The sequence below is a fragment of the Pteropus medius genome, unplaced genomic scaffold, assembly GCF_902729225.1.
Source record: "Pteropus medius unplaced genomic scaffold, Ma_sr-lr_union100, whole genome shotgun sequence".
NCBI classification, from domain to species: Eukaryota; Metazoa; Chordata; class Mammalia; order Chiroptera; family Pteropodidae; genus Pteropus; species Pteropus medius.
The window spans coordinates 221,650-245,251 of NW_024340847.1; the positions used below are offsets into that span (position 1 = coordinate 221,650).

The window sequence follows — 23,602 nt, forward strand, 5'->3', positions numbered from 1 at the left end:
TTAATTAGAATTGTCTTTTAGAAAGTAATTTATAAGAAAGTCCCCAAAGACAGTTTACACTCTTGCTGAGACATGGTACTGCATGGTGGCCACCGGGCCAGGCCCTGGCATTGGTCCACCCTGCCTCACTCCCCGCCCTGTTTCCCCACCTCTGGCAGCTGCTCCCGAGGCTGAAGTGTGGCTTTGCTTGTTCGTTGGTCTCTTGCTGCCCTGCCGCATGTCAGGAGGACAGTTCTGGTCACACGTGTGGTCCCAGGGACTCATGCCTGGTAGGGCGACCAGTGGAGCCCGTTCAGACACTTTCCTCTTCTCTGTCCCAGGAAGGGAAAGCAGGTTTGGAATAAACAGAAAAGAGCGTAGAGGGAGTGAGTCTGCGTTTTATCCTGATGACTTCCTCTGACTGGTGGTTTCATCAGCTCCCTGGTCTTTTCAGTTTGGATTTGGGAACCTTCAGCTGAGAGCATTCAAAGTTCCTCTTTTCAGAGCTTTTCCCTCAAAAATGGATTGGGTGGGTAGGGTTCTTCAGGAAAGCATTCCCATTGCTGCTAATACATCTTCAGAAACCTTGGCCGACGATGCCAGCATGGTGACCTCCCGCCAGTACACAGGGTGGGGGGCTGCAGCGTGTGGAGTGGGTGCGGGACGGCAGTGGGTGGGGTGTCCTGTGCTGAGCAGTGAGCATAGCCTTTCGCGGCCACTCATGCTGATGGTGGACATGGCTTTACACAAGAACGAACACACGTTTTGTAAGTAGGAGTTGAGAGACTATTCTGTTTTTAATACTGAAGGAACTCTCCACCCCTGTTATTAGAAATCTAGGTGTTTATGAGAAGGCTTGCATTTTATAACATTTCAGGCCATTTTCTGTACCATTAGAGAAGAAAAGGGATTAGAAACATGTAGTTCCGTTGTAATCTATGCTAGAAAAGAAATATAATCTGTCATACAGATATTCTCATTTGAAGAATATATGACTAAAGGCAAAGTTTTTTGAAGTGGTTTTTTACTTTTTGTCCTTGCTGTCTTCCTTCAGTAGTTTCTAAGCCTTTGGTAGTTTCATTGCTCTTTAAATTTGATTGGCCATACCTCATTCAAACTAGGAACTGCCCACTGAAAAATCTCACTTTCTATAGAAACCGCTTTGTCTATGTATCCTCATTAAACAAGTTTATTTTCCATTGCATTTGAGTAGATAGCACAAAACACCAACCCCCAAAGTGAACCGGCCTCTGCATCTCAAGCTGGCTCCCTTGCAGGACTTTTCATTGAAAGGATATAGGGCTAATTTATAATTTATTATTTCTTGAGTGGGCTTTTAACAACAGATTTACCTCTTAGAGATTCTCAAATACAGAATCAAGTCATTATGACATGCAAATATAGGCTTGATATTCTTTCCATTTATGCTTTCGGTCTAGAATTCTGAGATGGGCTTTTAAAGGTGGTGCTGTATCTTAAGAGTTGTTATGATTTGATTCTTCCACGGCAAAATCGTTTGTGTCTTAGGTTCTGGACAAAACCTTGTCAGTCCATGATGCCGCATCCATGGCGGGTTTACTGGAAGTCGTTGTGATTCTCTGGAAGAGCATTCACAGAAACATGGAGAGCAATAAGGAGGCCAGAGGCTACACTGTCGGCAAGTTCGCTTCTGTGCTCCCCGAGTACCTGAAAGTGTTCCAGGTGAGACCGGCACACTTGGCACAGGCGAGATGACATTTGTGCAGAGGTAGCGGGAGTGCCCCACCGTCCTCGTGCCTCTGCGGCCCAGCGCCTGCCCGGCAGGACAGCTGACCCCACGTGCCTGGCAGCTCTACACCCCACACCCAGAGAAACGTCGGGGCTGAGTGCTCGGGGCTTCTGTTTCAGTGGTCCATGACGCTGTTTCAGAATCCAGTTTGATTTGCCAGGAATCCAGAAAGAGGAGTTTGCGAACATCAGGGTGTGCAGGAGCACCTCAGTTTCGTGGGCATTTAGGTGTTGACAACCACACTGTGAGTGCATGTGTTTCTGAAGTACTTGTGTCTGTGCTGTAGGAGCTGAGAACTGTGTGTAGTTCTCTGTGTGGATGAAGAAAGCCTTCTCATTACTTGACTTTATTTTCCTTCTGAAAGAAGTTCATATTTCAAAAACACATGAAAATAAGACAGCTAGTTAAAAATGCAGATTATTCCCTGTTATAAAGAGCATGGTTTAGGTGTAGAATGATCATAGGTCTTAGGAACCACCTGTCTCTTGGTGAACTTACTCCCAGCCCTTCTACAGCTGCTCTGGGAGCCTGGTTTCTGCGACTGACATGTCTGAGCAAACATGTCCTGTCCACAAAAGTAAATAATCTACTTCGCTGAAGTTCTAGTACATTTAAAGCTCAAATAATTACATCGAAGCCAACATCATCTCAGGATTCTCAGAAGATAAACACAGATTCCCATAGGACACCGTATGAGATGGCAGATGAGCAGTGTGGCCTAGGCTGTCTAGGAACCCAAGGAAGACAGTTAATTCACTTAATTCCAAACGATTCTGGCAGGAGAGCTTCCCTACCCTTAGAGCTCAGAGAAGAGGTACTCATCCTGTAAACAAATAAACACTCTGTAAGTTGCACATAGAGTAGAATCAGCAGTGATAATCCGTCAACTTATAACATTAAGATGTTTTCTTTATTGGGGTAAGGGTGGGTTCACTCTAAGTGAATGTGAGTGAATGACAGATCATATTCTGATGTTGCTCCTGTTTCTGTTTCATGTATATTGAAGAAACAGGGAAGTCATTTCTTTTCTTTTTTGGGGGGATCCACCATCCCTCATTTTCCCAACCAACCAAGGATATTTTTTATTACGTTTCCTTGATCAAGTCTGGTCTACTGTTTGCTTTATTGTTGTAATAAAACAGTAGTAGTGTAGCTGTCATTTCTTGAGCACCATGTTGTCCCAGGTGCTGTGGTGGGCCTGCTGCAGTCCTCACTCAGCCCTTCCAGCGCCCCATCCAGCTGGGCGGGGGCGGAGGCGGAGGCCCACAGGCCAGCCTCTGCTCCGCGTTGCCCCAGCCAGGTCGTGGGATCTGCTTGGACTTAGATTTCGCTGGCTGGCTCCAAAGCCCATGTGTTTACCATTGAACTACACTCTCTTCACAACGATATTCTGACTGTTTTATTTAAAAAATTTTCTCGGACTAGTTTCATTTGCTTGAGATTTATGTTTGGGATACCAGGTATATCACAGTTAATTTTTTTCCTTTCATCGATATTTTTTTTACAATAAAAGTCAGAATCTGGCAGGAGGAAATCTCATGCGTTCTGGTTACTGGTGTACTCTAGGATCTAGATTGGTGCCTCGCACACAGTAGGTGCTCACTAACTAATTGCACAAGTTTGTACGTCACACAGAGGAGTAAAGTGTCCTGTGGAAGTCTGAGAACAGTCATCAGTGTAAGGCTTTCCAGTAGGTGGGTGTCCCGCTCAGTGTGGAGAGGGCTACCTAGTCTTGTTCCCATGAGTGTCTTTGAAAATAGGACGTCAGGAGTTGTGTGAGGAGGCTTTCAAACGTTGATATATGTGTTTTGTCTTTCTCTTTATGCTTTTAGGATGACCACTGCAAGACGCCTTTGTTTATGCTGATGTCCTTCATGCCGGCCTCCTCCGTGCCTGCATTCAGGTACCCGCCCTCCGCTTGGGCAGTGGGGCCCTGCGTGGCCCTTCATCCTGCATCAGCACACCGTGCACTGCAGCCCGGGTTCCCAGCGCCTCTCCCCGCCCCTCCCACCACTGCTGTGGCCGGGAAAAGAGCAGGGCACCCTTCCTGCGGGCGCTGGAGCCACCAAGCAAGGCCGCAAGAGACTCCGTGGCGCTCGAGCCAGCTCTCGGCTCTGAAGTGGGGGGTGCTTTGCGAGCCCAGCGTGGGTCCTGGAGCTGCACCCTGGGCTGCCCTGGCTCTGACACCGCTGCAAACGCAGCCGTGAGTGCTGAGGAGCACTGTGAGTGCAGAGTGCACGGGGACACGGGGACTCGGCTGAAGGGACAGTGCAGACTGGCTCCTCCGCTGTTTTCTTTACTGATCACGTCTTAAAGTGATAGTGTAGCTAGGTTGAGTTCAAGATGTTTCTGGAATTCCTTTTACCTGTTTGACTTTGCTTAGTTAAACGTAGCTACTACAAAATTTATCATGACACAAGGGGCTTGCTTTTGTGGCTTGCATTATATTTTGTATTTGACAGTTTTAGTTATTAGCTCAGTAAAAATTACTTATTTTTATTCATATTTATGAAAAAAATAATGTTTTGGTGCTAAACAAAAATCGTTGCCCCCAAATTAGAAATCTTTGCTCTGGAGTCTGATGGAATCGATGGAGAAACGAAGGGCTGGGGTCGTGTGACTGTGTCTATGTACGTCTGGGCCGCGGTGGCTTCAGTGCTCCTGCAGCTGCTTTCAAACTCTTTTCTGCTGGCACTTGCCCCGGTGGCGCTCGTGGGGAAACGGAGCGCTTCCCGCCGCTGCGGAGACTGTCCCGGGGTTCCTGTGCTACGGGGCCCAGTGCCCTCAGTTCTTGGCTCCTTTATCTTTCTCACCTTTTAGAAAAGTTGGGAACTGCTGTTGAAACATTCGGTCTGACTTCATGCTTTTGACATTTTCAGCTGTGGTGTGATTTCCACGTTAAGAAACCAAGAGGAAGGGGCAGCAGACAGGAGCTATTGCACTTTGTTAGACTGTCTCTGTTCCTGGGGACACGTGGGGCACATTCTGGAACTCGTCTGCGACTGGCTGCCGGAGGAGCAGCCGCAGAGAAAGGTGCGTTTGTGCCCATGTTTCTCTACCATTCTCTGGCTGAGGAGAAGCGCGTGTTAGGGATTAGATGCTCGCGTGGGAACACGTTGCTCTCCTCCCTCTCAGAGTAACTCAGCGTCCAAGCGGAAGGTGCGGATCCATGATACGCGCCCAGTGAAGCCGGAGTTGGCCTTGATTTACATGGAGTACTTGCTGACCCACCCGAAGAATCGGGAGTGCCTGCTCTCTGCTCCCCAGAAGAAACTGAACCATCTTTTGAAAGCACTTGACACATCAAAGGTAACTTGTAAACAGACGCAGACACCGTGAGCACTGAGTGGTCCCATGAAATAGGAGTGATCAAGTAAGATGTCACCTTCTCACATTCATAGGGTAAAGTTTCCAGCTGGAAGGAGTTGAGAGTTATCTAGCCCCCTCTCTCAGTTTGCAGGGAGGACTTGGGACTCGGGTGACTGACTTGGGGTGGGGCAAGATGGGGACTACTTCACAATTTCTAGGGCCCGGCCATGTTTAGGGCCTGGCGTTCTGTCCAGTTTGATTCCGCAGACAGCCCTGTTTCTCAGCGCGCTGTCTGCGGGGCCCTTTCTGTCACTGCGTGTTCCCCTGCCCCGCTCCCGTCGGTTGACGTGGGAGTACCAGCTTCCCTCAGAGGCCCTGGCAGGCTCTTCTAGGACTCTGGAGAGTGTTTCCTGTGAATGTCACCATTTCCTCCTCTGCTCCCTGGTTCCCTGGCCATGCGCAGGGCAGGGCCTGTAGTGCATGGCAGCAGGCATCGGGTGGGTAAGAGGGTGTCTCAAGGAGAAGGAGGGGTCTGGTGGGAGCTGGTGGCGAGCCCAGTCCCCGCTCTGTGTTCCTCAAGCTGTCTAGTGGCTCCTGTCCAGGGGCGAGGGGCAGGTGGGCAGCATAGCAGTTCCCCTGTGGCCTGAGCTGAGCGCTGGCTGCACTAGGGGAGAGAGTAGGGCTGCCTGTGGCTTCTAGAAAAGTGGAAGCTGTGTTCCTCGGCGGGGGCACAGCTGGCATTACCGCCTGTGAAATGCTGCGCGGACCCCTCCCCATCGTGGCTATGACCAAAGCCCACAGCCACGCATTTCCAGAAGCCAGGCACAGCTGCTGTTAGGAGGCCTGGACGGGCTGGAGGTCCCGACTCGTGGGGACATGGCCTTCCTGGAGGGCCTGCCTTTTCCTCCGTGCTGGTCAGTCCTGACGGGGCTGCCTTCGGGCCTCACTGAGGTCAGGTCAGAATTCACCCCGGAGGCACAGGCTTTGGCGTGCTCGATCCTCAAGGCTCCTTAAGCAGTAGCTTCAAAGTCACTTTCTTGTCCCTTGTGGGGGAGAGTGTGCAGGGGGAGGAGGGAAGGCTGAACTTCGTGGAAAGCTTTGCTGTGTTATGGGACCACCTCTGGCTCCTGGGCTCCCTCTCCCAGTGTGGCTGTGTGTCCCCTCCTTCCGACTGTTCTCGCCATACATGGGGTGACTTGTCAGTGGGAGCACGGCCTGCAGGCTTTTTGTTTTACAGGTAGACCTGGAATCAATTTTGCAGTCACCAGATGGGAAACCTCAGAACTTCACTGAAGCGACTGCCTTGCGTGCCTTCAGCCTCCACTGTCGCCTGAGCATTCACCTTCAGCACAAGGTGCGTGAGCCTGGGGCTCCGTCCCAGAAGAAGCAGCATATCGCCAAAGCCAGCTCCGTCACTGATTTCTCTTTCTGTCGTTGTTGGACAGTTCTGCTCAGAAGGAAAAGTGTACCTGTCCATTTTGGAAGACACGGGGTTTTGGTTAGAAAGCAAAGTTTTGTCTTTTATTCAAGATCAAGAAGAAGAATACCTGAAGCTTCGTAGGGTTATTTACCAGGAAATTATCCAGGTTAGAGCTCTTGAGACGCAGAAACCTTTCTTCCCCAGTTCGCAATGTGCTTCAAGATTTTCTTTTCTATTTTAAAGTCGTAACTTTAGACAGTAGTGTTGCTCTTCTTAAATACTTATGGTGGCATTTGAATCTGTAGAGTTTATCTGTTCACAAATCGTGAACACTGCATAATTTTAATGTGATTTTATACATTGCAGGTAATAGTGTTCGGTAATGTTGTGGAATTACATAAAATGTGTTTCTAGATTTCTTATGCAAATAAAATGGGAATTAATGTATCTGGATATTCTTTACAAAGCATCTTTGTAAATATCTGCTGTCTGAGCTAACTAGGACTTGATCATCTGTTAGAAGCTTTACCAGCTGGATTTATTCCTTTTTTTTCTTTCTCTGGTCTTTGTTGGTGAGTCATACCCACACATCTGTCTCTTACAGACCTACCTCACTGTGTGCAAGGACGTCGTTATGGTTGGCCTTGGTGATTGTAGGTTTCAGATACAGCTGTTACAGCGGAGTCTTGGAATCACACACACAGGTACACTTCATTCATTAAAGGACGGGTTTAGAACCATTGACAATCAAAACCAGGCCCTCTTTTCTGCCCTCATTGTGCTGGTCAGGACTCTCTCTTTAAAGTGACAGATATGTAACACCAGCTAGCTTATGCCAAAAAAGGATTTTACAGACTGATAACAGCCAGGAAGTTCAGAAGTGTTTCTCGTGTTGGATATGACGAAGTCCAGAGTTTCTGATGAGGCCTTGGGGTCTCTTCCCTGTGGTTTGTTGATTGTCAAGTGACTTGGCCATGTGTGGACTAGTGCAGAGGCCGCCCAGCTGGTCTGCTGCTCCCTGGCACCCATAAGGCAAAGCTTACACAGAGTTCTTATCTGCCCTGGGTGCATGGGGCGGGGGTCAGGGGTCGTTTAATGCCCCCTCCCCTCCAGCACTATTGGGGTGTTACTGTTACTCCAAGGACAGGGCAACCCCGGGGACCAATGCCACAGTGCTCACACTTGCCCCACACTTGATGCCAAGGTGAGTTTGTTGAGTGAGTGAGGAGCCAGCCACCTGAGCCCCTAGGGACCCATCCATGGGTCCCAGGGCTGTGTCTTCACAGCAGCGTCACATGACGCCGGGAGCAGTGGGGCTGTTTCCTCCGCCTGTGTTCAGTGTCTGTGCAGAGGATGGTGCTTACCAGGATTTCCCTGGGCAAAATCACCTATGGGGTCATTCTTATGGCCCTGCCACAACTAGGATTAATCTTAGCCACCTAGCTAGGTAGCCCCAGAGTTCACCATTCACTTGGCTTTTTGCTTCATTTAGAAGAGTCCTAATATTTTAATTTAAAAACTAGTCACATATATATTATTAATAATTAAACACGGCCTTCTCCGTGCCGAAGTGTGTATTCCAGAAGAGATGTTCTTGACTACAGCTGAGCCCCCACATGTAACCCAGGCGGAGAAATCTAAGCTCATGAAATTGCGGGAGCTCCCGCTGTAACACAGTATGTGTTTCGAAAATCAGGCACTGAAAGTGACAGGGCTGGGAAAAGGCGACTTGGGGCTAGCTGTTAAGACTGCGCTGTGTAACAGCACTAAGAAATGATCGTCCTAGCGAAAAGTATCAGCACGGTTAGGAAGGAAGGGTACATTTCTAATACACGTTACTATAAAAACAGAACTTCGTCTTAAATGAAAAGGTAACTGAAGGCGATGGAGACCACGGCCTCTGCCAGAGCTAGGAGACGGAGCCCCGCGGGAGGACCAGCTGGGCCGTCCTCTGTGGCTGCTGCTCCTTTGCATACGGTTGGTGGCCTGAGATTTTAACCTGCTGGGGAGCAACAGAGGCCAGCTGCGCAGAGTTAGACGACGTTACGCCCAGCTTGGCATTGCGTGCGAGCCGCTTCCTCCCCGAGAAGCAAGAGCTTTCAGTCACTGTCTTCTGTTTTACATAGTTGTGGGTTCCGACACATCTTCAATTTTTTGTCGTATGTTGCGTTACGTAACCTCTGCATCTATCTATCTATTTGGTTAAAAAGCATATAAAGCTTAAATATAATGAAGTCGCTTTGAGTTAAATTTTTATCTTTTCAGATTTTTGTAATTCTAGATACTGGTTAAGGGCTTGGTTCTGGCCCACGCCCCATGACTGTGAGCGTGGATGTAAGGGGCAGGCCCTGTTGTTTTCAGGTCCTTTCTTTTCAGCGCATTGGCCTCCACTGAGCTGTGTGTACTTTATTTAAAGGGCTCGCTGCTCCCTTACTGCCTATTCCACTCAGATGACTTAACATTTGTGGAGAATGTGTTTTCCTTGCCTTTTAAATATAAGATATTAGTTTCTTGAAAGTTTCTACTATGTTTGCAAAGATTTTAGAAACTTTTTGTTGATTCTGGTAGTGCCGTAGATCTCTTGAAGGGTTAACCCAACTGGAATACAATGTTTGTTTTATTTACTTTAGCAGATAAACTCAGATTTGGGTTAATTTCTTATCTCTGTCTCAAGTTGAGCTTACTGTATCTTATTAACCTGTTTTATAAACAGAGCTTAGTTCAAGATCCCTAGGATGAATTGTAGGATTAGGCTCACACATGGAAAACTTCTTACCACACTGAGGCAGCAATGAAGGTGGTGATTCGGAAGAGAAAGACAACCAATAAACTACAAGTGTTAGAAAGTTAACAGAGTTCACCAACGAGATTGTTAATCATATTCTGAAAGCTCTTGGGCCATCTTCTGACTTGTACTGTAGAGCTGGTGTTGATTCGATGTCATCGTTACATGAGAAATAAGACAGTTCTCTAATCCCCGTGTTCAAAGAACCACACTGTCCACATGTGCAGTAAGCATGGTTCTTAGTGACTGAGTCAATTATGCTGTTGCTGAAGGTATTGGTTTTATGTTTATAGGAATGTGTTTTATTTATCCCTGTTAAAATTTAGATTAACCTGATTGACCTGGTATTGGCTTACCAGTAACGATCTCTTTCAGGTTACCCTAATACATATGTAAGTGAGTATGTGTAATAATTTCAACAGAATTATTTGATTAGATAACTGATTTGTTCAATTTTCTTTCTAGTGAAAGGATTCTTTTATGTTTCATTACTTCTTGGCATTCTGAAAGAGGTAACCGGAAGCTCCTTAAAGCAGAAAACAGATTCAGATGGAGATGTTGCAGCGCTGTTTGATATGGTCCAGAAGGTCTTTCAGAAAATGTTGGAATGCATGGCATGGAACTTTAGGAAGCAACCGGAAGAAGGCCTGCGGGTACTCATGTCTTCGCAGGGTGGGACTTTTAGACATTGGGTGGCAGCGCTCATCTGATGGACAAGGAAGGGTGCCTGGAGTATGTCTGCTCACCCGCAGGCTGTTAGCACAGTGTGTCGTGGGCTGTTGGGTTAGGTACAGCGAGGTATAGGTGCCATCCTTCGAGTATGCTTGCCAGCCTTCTTCATAGCATGGCACACTCTGGTATATGAGATGGCAATATCTGCACCTGGGCAGGAGGTGAGGGTGCACCAGAAGCCTACCTGTGACTGTCAGCCTTGGGGTAGGTGTTTGTGAGTTCAGGTCACGGGCCAGCAGTGAGAGCCCATCTGCCAAGCAAGACATGAAGCAGTGAACCAGTTCCAATAGGCTCCTGAGTGCTCAATTATTATTTCATAGGATTTTCCAAATAAAATATACTTTTGAAAATGTTAATTTTGATTATCTGTAGATGACAGAGACTTCCCCCCCACACATCCCCCAAGGAAATTCTGATTTCTGTCTTAGATAACTCTCTCGTATATACTGCCCTCCAGTTTGGAAGTGAGAGTCACAGAGATGGCAGGGCCCATGGGTCCCTTTGCTGATTGGATGCAGATGTGAAGTAGATATTGAGTGACCCGGGTACCAAATTTGCTTTATTCCTAAAATCATTGTCATCAGAGAAGGCTATAATTTTTCCTAAGTAGTATTTTAAAAATATGAATGAACTATTGTTTTTTAATGAAAAAAAATTTTTAAATGCTTACATGGGAGGATAGTTATGAAATAGTGAAAACTTTCCTTTTTATTCTATTCTTAGCTGATAGAGGCAATTAAAGGTCAATGGCTGTATTTTCTCTAACCTGGTTCATATCTGAGTTAATTCAGAATGTTTCTGTTTTTAATGACTTGGTTCAGGTATCTGTGGTCTGTTTATGTAACGTAATTTGTGCCAAAATCTTTTATATTCTCATCAAATCTTTTACTATTGGCTGTGCAGCTTTATTCAGAGCGTATGGCCTTATAGTTGACATTGGCTTTTAATGTCAGTGGTATTTCTTCATCTTTTCTTTCTTTTTTTCTTTATTAATATTATTGATACTTTTGTCCTTGGGACTTTTTCTTTGCTTTTGGGGAAGGACCGTTGGGAAGGTCATGGGCTTCGGTCCTATCTGCCCTCTTCTGGCAGTGGAGGCTAAGCTTTGAGGCAGCAGCAGGAAGGAATGGGTGCTGATGGAGGGCAGATGACATCAGTGCTCCCTACCCCGGGGTGGACGGTGGGAATACTCTTCTTAAAGTGTCTTTGTTTTAGCCACTAAAAACTACTGATGTGCCTTGTTGTAGCTCCTGTGTTCTGTTCAGACCCCTCTGCATGATTTTATAACGACCGTTCAGTCTTGGCATGAGGACACGCCCCTTCACCGAAGTGTGCTTTCCATTCTGATCGCTGCCTCTGTCGTCGAGATAAGTCACCAACTACGAAAGGTGAAGTCTGTTGGTCCTGAAGCTACTGTGTTCCTTTTTGACTGGACAGATGCTCTTTTGTGACAACAGCACATTTTTGTTTTATTTTTAAGAACTCACAGTTAAGTGGCGTCTGCTTCTCCAGCAGCTGGACCTCACTGTGTCATAGCTAGTTTGTGGTTTTGAGTCATGTGACTCTTGGGAAAACATGTTAAGGGTGTTGTCATTCTTGATTATAACCAAACTAGTCCTTCCATTGCAAATATTTCTGTTTGCCGTATTTTAGAGATTTAAGTGAGCTGGTAACATTCTTTAAGAGCCCTCTCTCTTATGAGGCAAAGTCCTGGTCAGGGGTGAGCAGGAAGCCAGGGCGCTCGCGGGCTGCACTTGGCGCCGGTCCGCATCTCTGCCTCGCTGCGGCAGGATTCTTTCCTAACTTCCGGGAGCGGCGTGAACAGGTGATGTGTTCACCCCTGGCTGTTTGCCTAGAAATAGCCTATTTTATGTTTATATGATTAGCCTGCTCGTTAAAGATTGTCATAATCAGGATGAGAATTTAAGTCAGAACAAAAAGTGCTGTTTTTTCCACATGGAATCCTCGGTGTATTGAGGGAGGGCACAAAATAGGGACTGAAGAAGATAGTAAAAATGATGAAAAGATGCAGTCTGGCAAGGAATATCATTGGATTATATAAATGTATGTATGTATAAGTTCTAGATTTTGCATTTATAGATCATGAATATTAAAAAAGTTATCTAAATTATAAATCGTTAATAGAATTCAGTGCCCTCCTTAAAACTTGAAGGGAGGTCACTTGGTTTAAGAAAGTAATTACTAGACTGCATAGATAAGAACTAGAAATTATTTACTCCACTGAACGATATAGCTAACAACTATGAGTCAGTTAATGGCTCGTGGGCCGACCTGGCCCCCCACCCGCTTTTGTGAATAGGTTATTTTGGAGAGCAGCAGAGTTGAGTAGGTGTGAAGATCGTTTTGCCCACTAAGCGACAAATACTTATGGTTTTATTTAAATTTCACTGTCTTACTGTGCTGTTCTGTGTCCTCACTGATTTTGTCTGTCTGCCTGTCCTCTGTGCAAGCTACCACTGTGGTGGCTTTTCCTTCCCCGCATATGGGAACTTTGTCATGAGGTGCGTGCACACCTAAGCGTGTCATGTCTTTTTGATGGATGGTATTGTTATTGTGGGATGTCTCTTGATCTCTGCAATACTGTCCTCATGCAGGTGGCATTGTCTGGCGTTTTTTATTTTGCATAGCATATCTTTTTTTACCCTTTTACTTATAACCGTGTTTCATTATGTTTAAAGTGTGTTTCTTATAAATACCACATGGGGGTCTTTTTTTTTTTTTGGCCCAGTCTTATAATTGGGGTGCTTAATCCCTTGATTTTAATGAAGTTATTGATATCTTTGGGTTTAAGTTGCCCATTTTGCTGTTTGTTATTAATCCCCCTACCTTTTTCCTTTCCTGCTATTTTTTGATGAATCAGGTTTTGGTACTTTATATTATACTTTGTGTAATTTTTTAATGGTTTCTCTCATCAATCTCCCTGCAGAGATTCTGCTATACCTGCACGTCACACGAGCCACAAAACAGGTTCTTCCAATTAGCATCTTCCCGCCCCTGTGTTCTTGTTACCTAGTTTGCTTGTACATACGCTAAAAATCTCCAGATGCATTTTTGTTTTAACTAGTCAGTAGTCATTTGTGTCTCGCATCGGAAACGCGTGGACTGCATTAAAGACGTAAAGCATTTTAATGAGAAACAGCGCCATTTCACGTGTGGTGGTGACTGACTTTAACATCCAAATCAGTGTTCCAGACCCCAGCAGAGGAACTGTGGGAAGGCTTAGGGCGGGGGTGGAGCGGGCATGGCCACCCCTCAGCTACAGGTGGGAAACAAAGGCGTCCTGGATTGGGGCTTTCTCCGCGTGCCCTCGGAGTTCATTCTCTGATGGCAGATGGCTTTCCACTTGTAAGGTCCGTGGTAAAGGCCAGAGGTCCGCGGAGAGCCCCTCTGTAGGTCCAGGTCAGCGCTGGGCACTGTCCTCCAGAGGATGCTGGCCGCATTGGCAGACATTTCGCTCCTTACAGCGGGGAGGGGGGCGGAGTCCAGGGAGGCTGCGTGATACCCTGCAGTGCTCGGTGCCCCCACATCAAGGGATCATCGCTGCAAAATGCCAGTAATGCCGAAATGGGGAAAACCAGATCTGGACTACAAAGAGCAATGAGTTAAATTTGCTTAGCGTTAAAACACAGAAGATGATGCAAAATTAAAGGCTACTTGACAGAAGGCTTGTTGAGTGACATGTCTGTCTTTTTTCTTTAACTAAAGACGCCCTGTGTATAAACTAGGCTAATCATGATTATCGTAGAAATTTTAAGTTAATAAAAATCATTCTTTTGAGTTTTTGGAAAGCCTTTCTCAAGCGTTGAAGAAAACCCAAAGCAGTGTAGAATAAGTAATCTTATGAGTCTCCGTCTCAGTTTATAAATACTGATTTGAAACTTTTTTTTAGGTTACGGATGTAGAAGAGCTTACCCCCCCAGAGCGTCTTTCAGACCTTCCACCATTTTCAAGGTGTTTAATAGGAATAATAATAAAATCTCCGAATGTGGTCAGGTAATCATGTTTTGCTGTCCTGATACCTGTATTGTGGCTGTGAGCTCTCAGCAGATTCTGCTCTATTCTTTTTACTTTCGGAATTTCTCAGAGACGCATTTTGTTCTGTGACAAATAATCCAATGAATTTTCTCTCATTTTATCAGTGTTGGAAATATTTACATTTTACTTATACGAAGAGAAAGTCTAACTTTCTGTAAAATATATTCATGCAAATAGTTTCTGGTTATGCTTATTATAACTAAATTCAGTTAGAGGGAAATATTTAAAATGGTAACGTGTAGTAAAATACTTCTTACTGTGTAGACTCCAAACACTTGACTAGGGTACATGCCGGTGTGGCGGTCATTTGGCACACAGTTCTTAACGCATTTCTGTAGTCCGTGTGTCACGTGACCGAAAGTCTAGGCTTGTGGTGGCACATACAGGACTGCTGGATTAAAGAAATAATAATTTTGCAGATATCTGATATCTGTGGAACTTTGATAGCAGATATGTTCAATGAAAACTTTAAAATATCATTTTTAGCAGCTATGAATTATCATTCAATAGCACGTTAAATTTTGCTGTGTGTATTGTGGACATACAGAGTAGCTTTTTTCACTTACCAGAACATCCCATTTTCTTTCTAACAATGTCATCTACTTTTAATGTCTCATCTCTATGATTTTGCATACTGATAGTGAAAAGTATAGGAGACGTTTAATGAACTTCCCATGTCACCTGAAAACTGGAATTCGTGGTGGCCAATGGAGCTTACCTACATTCGTTTTTCTATAAAGTATTAAGCTGTATACTATTGAGTAATTTCAGGTGTTTATTTTTTTTGCAGGTCATATTTAGATGAATTAAAGGCATCTGTTACTTCTGACGATATTGAAGGAATTGTATGTCTCACAGCCATTATGCATATTATTTTGGTTATTAATAAAGGTTAGTTAAATTTCTCTTATGTCGTCTGGGCCGTTGCTGGGTATATCTCAGTCAGAACTGTTATGGAATGTTGGGGAACTCAACTCCCGTGTTCGATGAGGTCCTTGCTCTAACATTTGTTGTTGGCCAGGCTCCCCCTATGCAGCTGACCTTGTATTGGCCAGTATACCCACTAGCCCATGCTTCTTAACACACTTCCTGTCCCGTCACCGTTCCCCACTGGACCCTCTATGTATCTTACTGTGCCTCATAAATGAATTTCTATTTGTCATGTTTTACTTATGTTTAAAGATCTGAATGTATCTTTGTTAATGATGGTATGTTTTGATGTTGATACTTAATTCATCTGCTGTGCCGCTTAAACCCCAACCTTGACTCTTGTGAATATCCCAGCCAGTTGAAAAATAATCGGAGATACCTATAAAATGCTTACTTCAGTGTAAAAGATAAATAATGTCCTGCAGATAGGCTACTGTTAACTTTATTACTTTTTGTTCTGTTTTAACAATTTTGAAATTATTTTCTAAAGTAGTAAGGATGCACTTATGTCTTTAGTTTCATGATAATACTTTGAAACTAGTTTGCTGTGTGTCAGAAAAGACTTCCCTAAGAGAGCGTCCCCAGGACGAGGGGACATTCTTTATGTGGAGCGTGGGAGGATGGAGGTTGGGCTTCTGATGAGCTCATAGTACTTAATAAGTAGTTAAATATTTGCCAAACAGATGGTGACTCTGAAATGTGGTAGTTGTCATTTCTGATGGAGGCACAGGTGAGCATGGTCTCTGATGGCATGGACAGAACTCATGGGGTCATGGTCATTGGAACTCTACCTCAGAGCTGAGAGATGCTTTTATCTCTTTGTTTGATCCTCTCACATCCCTGTGAAGGGGACAGTTACTGTCCACAGGTCACTAAGCGGGTAACTCAGAATAACAGGGAGGCTCACTTGTATTGAAATCGCCTGCATTGATGGCAGAGCATGTTTGTTTTTGTGTGCTAGTGTTAAAATCTTTTTTCCATCTCTAATATAATTTTCCCATAGGTAAACATAAAAGTTCAAAAGTGAAGGATGTTGCCGCCACTGTTCACAGAAAACTAAAGACATTCATGGAGATCACTTTGGAAGAGGATAGCATGGAGAGGTAAAGTACTGGTTATTCCCCAACTGTGATTATCTGAAAACTACTAGTTATTCCTTAGGTGTATTTAGATCACGTTTTTGTTTCTGCTATTACTGGGAGGTCATTTGAAAATTGAGGATTGTAAGGACAGAAACATTTCTGTTGGCAAAACCACTTGAACATATGTTTAATTTACTTCTATTTTTGTCTTCAAAAACAAAATTCATTTGCAAAATTCTGCTCTAGAAAAGTAAGGTCATACAAACTTATTTTATATGGTTTTAAAACTAGACAGATCATTTCTGATGGTTTGCTATGTTTTTGAAACCCTGGGCATTCCTAAGATAAAATTACCGCCCCCCCACAAGCGTTCACTCTGGGGATGGGAAAGGTCCCCCCAGAGACTGAAGAAGGACGTGTCATCTTTCTGGGTGGCCCATGGCTGCCACGGGGACTGCTGCCTAGAGATGTGTTCACTAAGCTGCTTTTCCAGCCGTGTGTTTTGCTGTCATATTCTGTATTTGACTTACTGTACAAATTCCTGCTAATGCTGTGATGAATTGTGTTTGACTCTCAGACCAGGCACAAAAGATTGTTTTTCCTGATGTTTTAGGAACTTCATAAGGTTAAATGTCACAGAGTTCTCAACTAGGTAATTAGATTTATATATGACTGGGGAACTAGCGACTTTCTTCTTTGGAGAAAGGCTTTCAAAATCCTCAATTGCTAACTAGTGAATAAAGAGTTTTGTTTCTTCCTTCTCCGTTTGCACACTTTTTCTTCCCTTTTCTTGTCTCATTGCATAAGCTGGGACTTTTAGTACAGAGTGGGAAGGGGGCACCCTCACCTTCTACTTTCTCACCATTAAGTATGATGCTAGCTCAAGGTTTTTTGTAGATACTCGTTATCAAGTTGATGAGTTTTCCTCTATTCCAAGTTCGTGAAGGTTTTTACTATGAATGGGTACTGGATTTTTATCAAAAGTTTTTTTTGCATCTGTTGATATTATATGATTTTTCTTCTTTAACCTTTTGTTGTGATGGAGTATATTAACTTGTTTTCAGATGTGGAACCAGCCTTACATACCTGGGATAAATCCCACTTGATCATGGTGTATAATTTTTTTATACATTGTTGGATTTGATTTGATAATATTTTGTTGAGTATTTTTCCATCTGTGTTCATGAGAGATATTGGTCTGTAGTTTTCTTGTGATGTCTTCGTCTGGCTTTGGTATTAGGGTGATGCTGTCCTCATAGAATCAGGTAGAAAGTATTTCCTCTGCTTCTGTGTCCTGAAAGATCGTATGGAATTGTTTATAATTTCTTCTTTAAATATTTGGTAGAATTCACCAGTGAACCCAAATGGGCCTGGTGATTTCTGCTCCGGAAGGTTATTAATTATTATTTTTTAATAGACGTAGGCCTATTCAAAGTGTCTATTTCTTCTTGCATGAGTTTTGGCAGATTGTGTCTTTCAAGGATTTGGTCTATCACATCTAGGTTATGAAACTTGTGGAAATAGAGTTGTTCATAGTATTCCTTTATTAACCTTTAAATGTCCATGGGACCTGTAGTGATGTCCCCTCTTTCAGTTCTGATATTAGTTATTTGGGTCCTCTCTTTTTTTCTTAGTTACTCTGGCCAGAAGCTTATCGATTTTATTGATATTTTAAAAGATATAGCTTTTAATTTCATTAATTTTGCTCTCTTGATTTCCTGTTTTCAGTTTTTTTGATTTCTGCTCTAATTTTTATTATTTTTCTTTTGCCTGCTTTAGATTTAATTTGCTCTTCTTTTTTAGTTTCCTAAGATGGGAGCTTAGATTATTTATTTTAGATCTTTCTTCTTTTCTAACATATGTGTTCGCTGCTGTAAATTATACCCAAGGCACTGCCTTACTGCATCCCACAAATTTTGATAAGTTGTGTTTTCATTTTTGTTCAGTTCAAAGTATTTTAAAATTTCTCTTGAGATTTCTTTGACCCATGTGTTGTTTAGAAGTGTGTTGTGTAATCTCCACACACTTTAGGATTTTCCAGTTATCTTTCTGTTATTGCTTTCTGGTTTAAGTCCATTGTGGTCTAAGAGCAGACATTGTGTGATCTCTATTCTTCTAAATTTGTTGAGCTGTGTTTTATGGTCCAGAATGTGGTCTATCTTAGTGAATCTTCCATGTTAATTTAAGGAAAATGTGTGTATTGCTGTTGCTGGATGAAGTGGTCCATTGGGTGTCCATTCTATCCAGTTGATTGATGGTGCTATTGAGTTCAGCTGTATCTTCATTGATTTTCTGCCTGCTGGATCTGGCCATTTCTTATAGACGGGTTTTGCTTTATATTATTTTGTCATCGAGATATTAGGTGCATATGAATTTAGAACTGCTATATCTTCTTGATGAATTGATTCTGTTATTTTTAAGAAGGATCTCTCTTCTTCTCTAGTAATTCCTTCCTCGTAAAGTTCATTTTGTTAGATATTAAGACAACTGCACCAGCCTCCTTTGGTCTTTTCCTGTTGGTGACGGGGACAGGGAAAGCTCAACGTCAGGCATTCTTATCAGGGTGTCAGTGTAATGGGTTATTGGCCAGTGGGGTTAGAGCGAGCTCTCAGGCGTAGAGGAGTGCGGAAGACAGGAGCAGCCCCGCCGCTAGGGTGGACGCACGCCCAGGCCGGAGACCTGGCTCCCTGGATGAAGCCTGAGGCCTCTGGTAGGACTCTCTGGATGTCCACTCTCCAGGGGCAGGGGAGCCCATCCACACGGAAGAACGGGGGTAGTTAGGGGAACTGAGCTGGAGCCCTCTGCTGCGTCCTTCCTGGGTCAGGCAGCTGCCAGCAGGACAGCCGCCGTGTGGAGCCTGGTGGCGGCAGCGGCCTGGGGTCTCCTGGAGAAGGCAGGCCCTCTGGGGACCTGGCATTGGGGAGCCCACGTGCCCTGAAGGCCTCAGAACTGGGAAGAGAAAGCCCCCACACCTGTTACTAACAGAATTTAAACATGGGGCATGTTTCTACAACTATGTGCCATCTTCTCTGCTAAGCTGATGCACAGGTGGCTAAAAAGAGTTTTCCCTTTAAAAAGGAAACATCCAAAAAATGAATAAGTAGGGACTGTGAAACAGTGGCTTCTTAAATATGCAAGAAACACACCGTGGAAAAAATGGTGTCTAAGAAAAAAATCAATCTGAAAAATTGATGAAACTAAAAAAAATCAATCTAATGGAAGACAAACAATAAGATTTAAGACTATATTTTGAAATATTGATTTAACGTTGGCGTAGAGACATTAAGGCAAATCAACATCTTTAAGTCTTTGGGAACCCCTTGGTCCGATTAATATTTTAGGCATCAGTTTAGAAGTGAGCGCTTTCTTAATGAACATACTAGTTATCTCTCCAGCGGGGTTAGTACTTTGTTAACTGGTCTGTTGGGTGCTAAATAAAAAATGCTTCTCATTGCACTTTAATTGCTTCACCCAGTATAGCACACTGTAAACTGGTCATATTTTCTCGGGAGGAACAGCATGCATTTGCCAGTGCACTGGTGCCTTTAAATGTCAAATATGTTATATTTATTACTTCCGTAAATAGTATAAAAATAGTAATACGTTCATGATTAGAGATTATAGAAGTATAAATATTTCTTATGGTTTGTGTTATATAATGAATTTTTCCCACTGAGTAAATGAACTGTAATCATATTATAAGCAAATTACTTGCCAGAATTAATTACGTCTCTATGTAGGCCACTTGGATGGTGTTCTGTGTGGTCCCCAGTGTTAAGCCTTGCTATTAGACCTTGAAGGGAAGGAGCAGTCCCTGAAAAAGTAAACTCCTTTCTCTTATCAAATACTGATCAATAATAGCATTTTTTCCTGTCGTATGTAATTTTAAGTCTTTTTTAAAAAGTAGACTTGGGGCCGGATGCTTTTTCACAGCTCATTTAGAAGCACACTTCTGCCATCATCAGTACCCAGTGGGCCTTGGTGTGGATAGTTAAAAACTGTGCATAAATGATACCACGCTTCATGAAAACATACATTGTTCATCCTTCCGTTTTCCTCAGAAGATTGTTTCCTGGGCCACAGCTGTGTTGTGTATGCTCCATCACGTGGACACAGCCTGCCCTAGGCATCAGGGGTGGGCGCGAAGACTCCACCCCTGACCCGTGTTTAAAGACCTTTAGCTCTCAGGTGGGCAAACCCGTCACCAGGTTCAAAGGTCTTGTCACACACAAGGAGAAACCTGGCCTAGGAGGTTTCATTTGTCTAAGGTTTGCCACTGTCCCTTCCAGCTTTAAAATTTCCCGTTTCATCCATTTTGTCCTTTAATACTTATTTCTTTGGTCTGCATAGTGTATTCAACCCTTCCCCCAACTAATAGAGCGTGAGTAACTTCAGAATACAGCCGGGTGTTCTTAGTCCAAGGGACTTAGGGCAGTCAGAACTCAGCCGGGCAGGTCGCTGCCCACTCTCAGCCCCAGTCACCTTGCCTATGAAAGGAGAGCATCCGGTGCCCAGCAGCCCCGTGTGTGCTGGCACGGCGCTTGGTTCAGAGGCGATGCTGATCAGTCATTATCCGTGCTCGTCCAGACTTAGGTCAGCCTGAGCGGCTAATTATAGTTAATAAGTACTGTTGCCAAGGTAACCTAATGTTCTTCTCTTAAGCATTTTTAAATGCATGCTCATTTGAGGAGATGATATTTTTGAGTAATTAAAAATAAATGTTAGGTCCCAGAGTGTTGGTGTCCTCGTCCTTCTGCCTCAGCTCCTGGGGTGTAGTAGAGAGTGCTTTCCTCTCTGGCCACCAGGGGTCTGGCTGATACCTTGGCCCACTGAGGACCAGAGACACTGGCCCTCGTGAGTGTCCTGGTCCCTCTAGTTCCTACAGAGCTGACCCAGGCAGGTGATGTCTTTTCTGTCCTTAGGCTGGGATAGCTGCGGGGGCATTGGGAGTCTTCTGCTGTTTCCTTCAGAGGCTCGCTGCTGTGGCGGCAGCTTTCCACAGGCCTTGTGAGCTCTCACCATCCACCATCTTTGCATCTACCTGAGTGTCTATATGGCATAGACAAAAATAACCACGTTAGGGTGGCCCAGCAGTCAGAGACAATCAGAACGACCACTGATGAGGGAGCAGTGGTGGGCCAGCCAGGTGATTAATAACAAGTCTCTAAGGGAAAAGTCAGTTGTAGCCTCAAAAGGATGATATAGAACTAAACCTCTTGGATTAAAAATGTCACCGATGAAGCAGGGTCAGGCCTGGTTAGTACTTGAATGGGAGACCACCTAGGAAGACGAGGTGCTGTAGGGCAAAAAAAAAAAAAAAAGTCACCAACGCACTAGAGAGCTATCTCAATGCAGAATAGATACCGATGACGGGATCGTGGAGATGGAGGCAGACCGGGAGGAACAGACCCGAGAGAGGCAGCAGCTGAACAGACGATGGTAGGAAATTTCACAGCTGAAGAAAGTTGAAATTTTAAAGATTCTTTTACTAAATTCTCGATGGTATTGATGGGGGGGAAATCACACCTAAGTTAAGTCTGAATAAAATTCCTGAACTCCAGAGATAAAGAGAAAAATTTTAAATGTGTCTAGATTCATTCTGGCCCCTACACTAGCCCACTTCTCACGTGTGGAAATTAAGCACCTGAGATGTGAATCTCAATTGAGATATGGCCTAAGTATAAAGTACATACCAGTTTCTGAAGATAGAATGGAAAAAAGATTGCAAAATTTCATAATAGTATTTTTATATTGATTGCATTATATTTATTATTGATTATATTGATTAATCAACCTGTAATCAGTATAAAAATACTATTATCAAATTTGTATTTGGTATGTTGGGTTAAATAAAACATTCAGATGAATTTCACCTGATTCTTTTCATCTCTTTTTAACATAGCTACTAGGAAGTTTAGCTGCACGTGTGCTTGTATTGGCACAAGACAGGGCTTTCCTGGATCATGTGCTGGGTCATCTCTTCAATGAGCAGGACACATGGGGGGCACTTGCTGACAAGATGTCATTTGGGATAAAATTGGTATTTGTGTCTAGGCTGGCATTTAGAGGTTAGCAGGCTCGCATACTCTGAGGGTGGTGCTTGGGACCCTCGTGGAATTTCTGGGCAGGCGATGAGAAGGAAGGGGAGTAGAGTGGGCATGCACATGTAAATGTGTCTTTAAGTCTCAAAGAGTGGGCAGGTGGCACCTGGCTTGTGTGAGGGCTGCCCGGTGAGGGCTCTTGACGTAGAGTAGACTCCTGCACTGGAGTTAGGAGGAGGTTCTAGGAGGGAAAGAATTCAGTGGGCTCAGCCCACTTCTGGCTCCGTGGGGAGGGGGAGGGGCAAGTGTCACCTGGGGGCAGGTGTGGGGGAGGTTACTGAAGGTCTCAGGTGATTGAGGCAGTGGGTATCCTAATAGTGTGTCTTGAGGGTAAGTTGTCCTATTGTCCGTGCTCTTGTGTAGGAGGGACAAAAGCTCAGGATGCGGGTGCGGGAAAGGGACGTGCTCATGTCATGTTTAAGCCTGCTGTGTGTCTGAGTAGGGTTTAGGGCCTCGTAAGGTAGAGAACTGCCCAATGAGAAAGAGCCCACCTGTAGAGAGCATGGCCAGGCGAGCACATTTGATTGAGCAGAGAGTTCCTTGGGGACTCCTGAACTGTTTGTTGGCCATGGGGGACTGATGACAGCTCTGTCACTCAACGTGTCCTGTATCTGCTGAGATGACTTGTGATGGGGATTCTTTTTCCAATTTACGTATGAGGCACAGTTAGTGAAACAGTTACTGATTATTTCTGTTTGGTTGCAGACACTTAGATTTATTTTGTAAAAATGCACATTTAGGTGATTCGGTCACCAATTTCTGTAGCTGATTACTTCTCTCCTTGTGTTTCAGATTTCTCTACGAGTCATCATCAAGAACTTTGGGAGCTTTTCTGAATTCATAACCAAGCCAGAATCTCTGGTCATGTAAAAATAGAGAAAAAGGACTTACGGAAAATTAAATGAATGTGTATTTTCCTAGTGTTAATTTTAATGTTAATAACACATAGTAGAGAAGGGGTGGGATTTATTGGAGAGAGGTATGAGTAGGAAGCTTGCCTTGTGCCTGCAAAATAATATATTTAATGATATCAGTGGTGCAGGAACCCACAGTGCAAAGAAAAAGCTTTCTAGCAAACCTGGTTGTTTTTAACATGACTTTTATCTATAATGCTGCCTGCAAACTGAGTAATAAAGCAATGGCAACATCTGTTTGCACACTTCATTTGAAAACACTAGCCTGAGTTCTCACCCTTAGGGACAGGGGTTGGATTCTGGGCTAAGCCTATCTACTCCTGGGAGCAGAGGGCACAGCAGTGCAGCGTGGGAAGGGCCGCACAGGGTCCCGGCCCCTCCTCTTTGGGTGTCTTGCTGCTGCTTCCCTAGGGGTCGAGACGGGCCCTGTGGCTATAAATGTGGGGAACACAGAATCAAGTCATGCAGCCCGAGCTGAACCGCCATTTTACCTTCCTTTTCAAGGCTTCCTTGGTGCCATCAGAGG

General features: G+C 44.3%; 1 protein-coding gene across 4 annotated transcripts in view; it reads left to right on the forward strand.

Annotated features, from left to right (window-relative positions):
* The window catches only part of NCAPG2 (non-SMC condensin II complex subunit G2), a 46,133-nt gene extending 22,805 nt beyond the window's left edge, over positions 1 to 23,328 (forward strand). For all 4 annotated transcript variants that reach the window (XM_039836927.1, XM_039836943.1, XM_039836933.1 and 1 more), the window contains 13 exons: positions 1,507 to 1,680; positions 3,580 to 3,650; positions 4,627 to 4,780; positions 4,883 to 5,056; positions 6,294 to 6,410; positions 6,502 to 6,642; positions 7,081 to 7,180; positions 9,727 to 9,914; positions 11,241 to 11,381; positions 13,904 to 14,007; positions 14,840 to 14,940; positions 15,983 to 16,082; positions 22,955 to 23,328. In XM_039836927.1, the coding sequence (XP_039692861.1) occupies positions 1,507 to 1,680; positions 3,580 to 3,650; positions 4,627 to 4,780; positions 4,883 to 5,056; positions 6,294 to 6,410; positions 6,502 to 6,642; positions 7,081 to 7,180; positions 9,727 to 9,914; positions 11,241 to 11,381; positions 13,904 to 14,007; positions 14,840 to 14,940; positions 15,983 to 16,082; positions 22,955 to 23,006 (1,617 nt within the window). In that variant the 3' untranslated portion in view covers positions 23,007 to 23,328. The remainder of the gene's footprint in view (positions 1 to 1,506; positions 1,681 to 3,579; positions 3,651 to 4,626; positions 4,781 to 4,882; positions 5,057 to 6,293; positions 6,411 to 6,501; positions 6,643 to 7,080; positions 7,181 to 9,726; positions 9,915 to 11,240; positions 11,382 to 13,903; positions 14,008 to 14,839; positions 14,941 to 15,982; positions 16,083 to 22,954) is intronic.
* Positions 23,329 to 23,602: the final 274 nt, after the last annotated feature.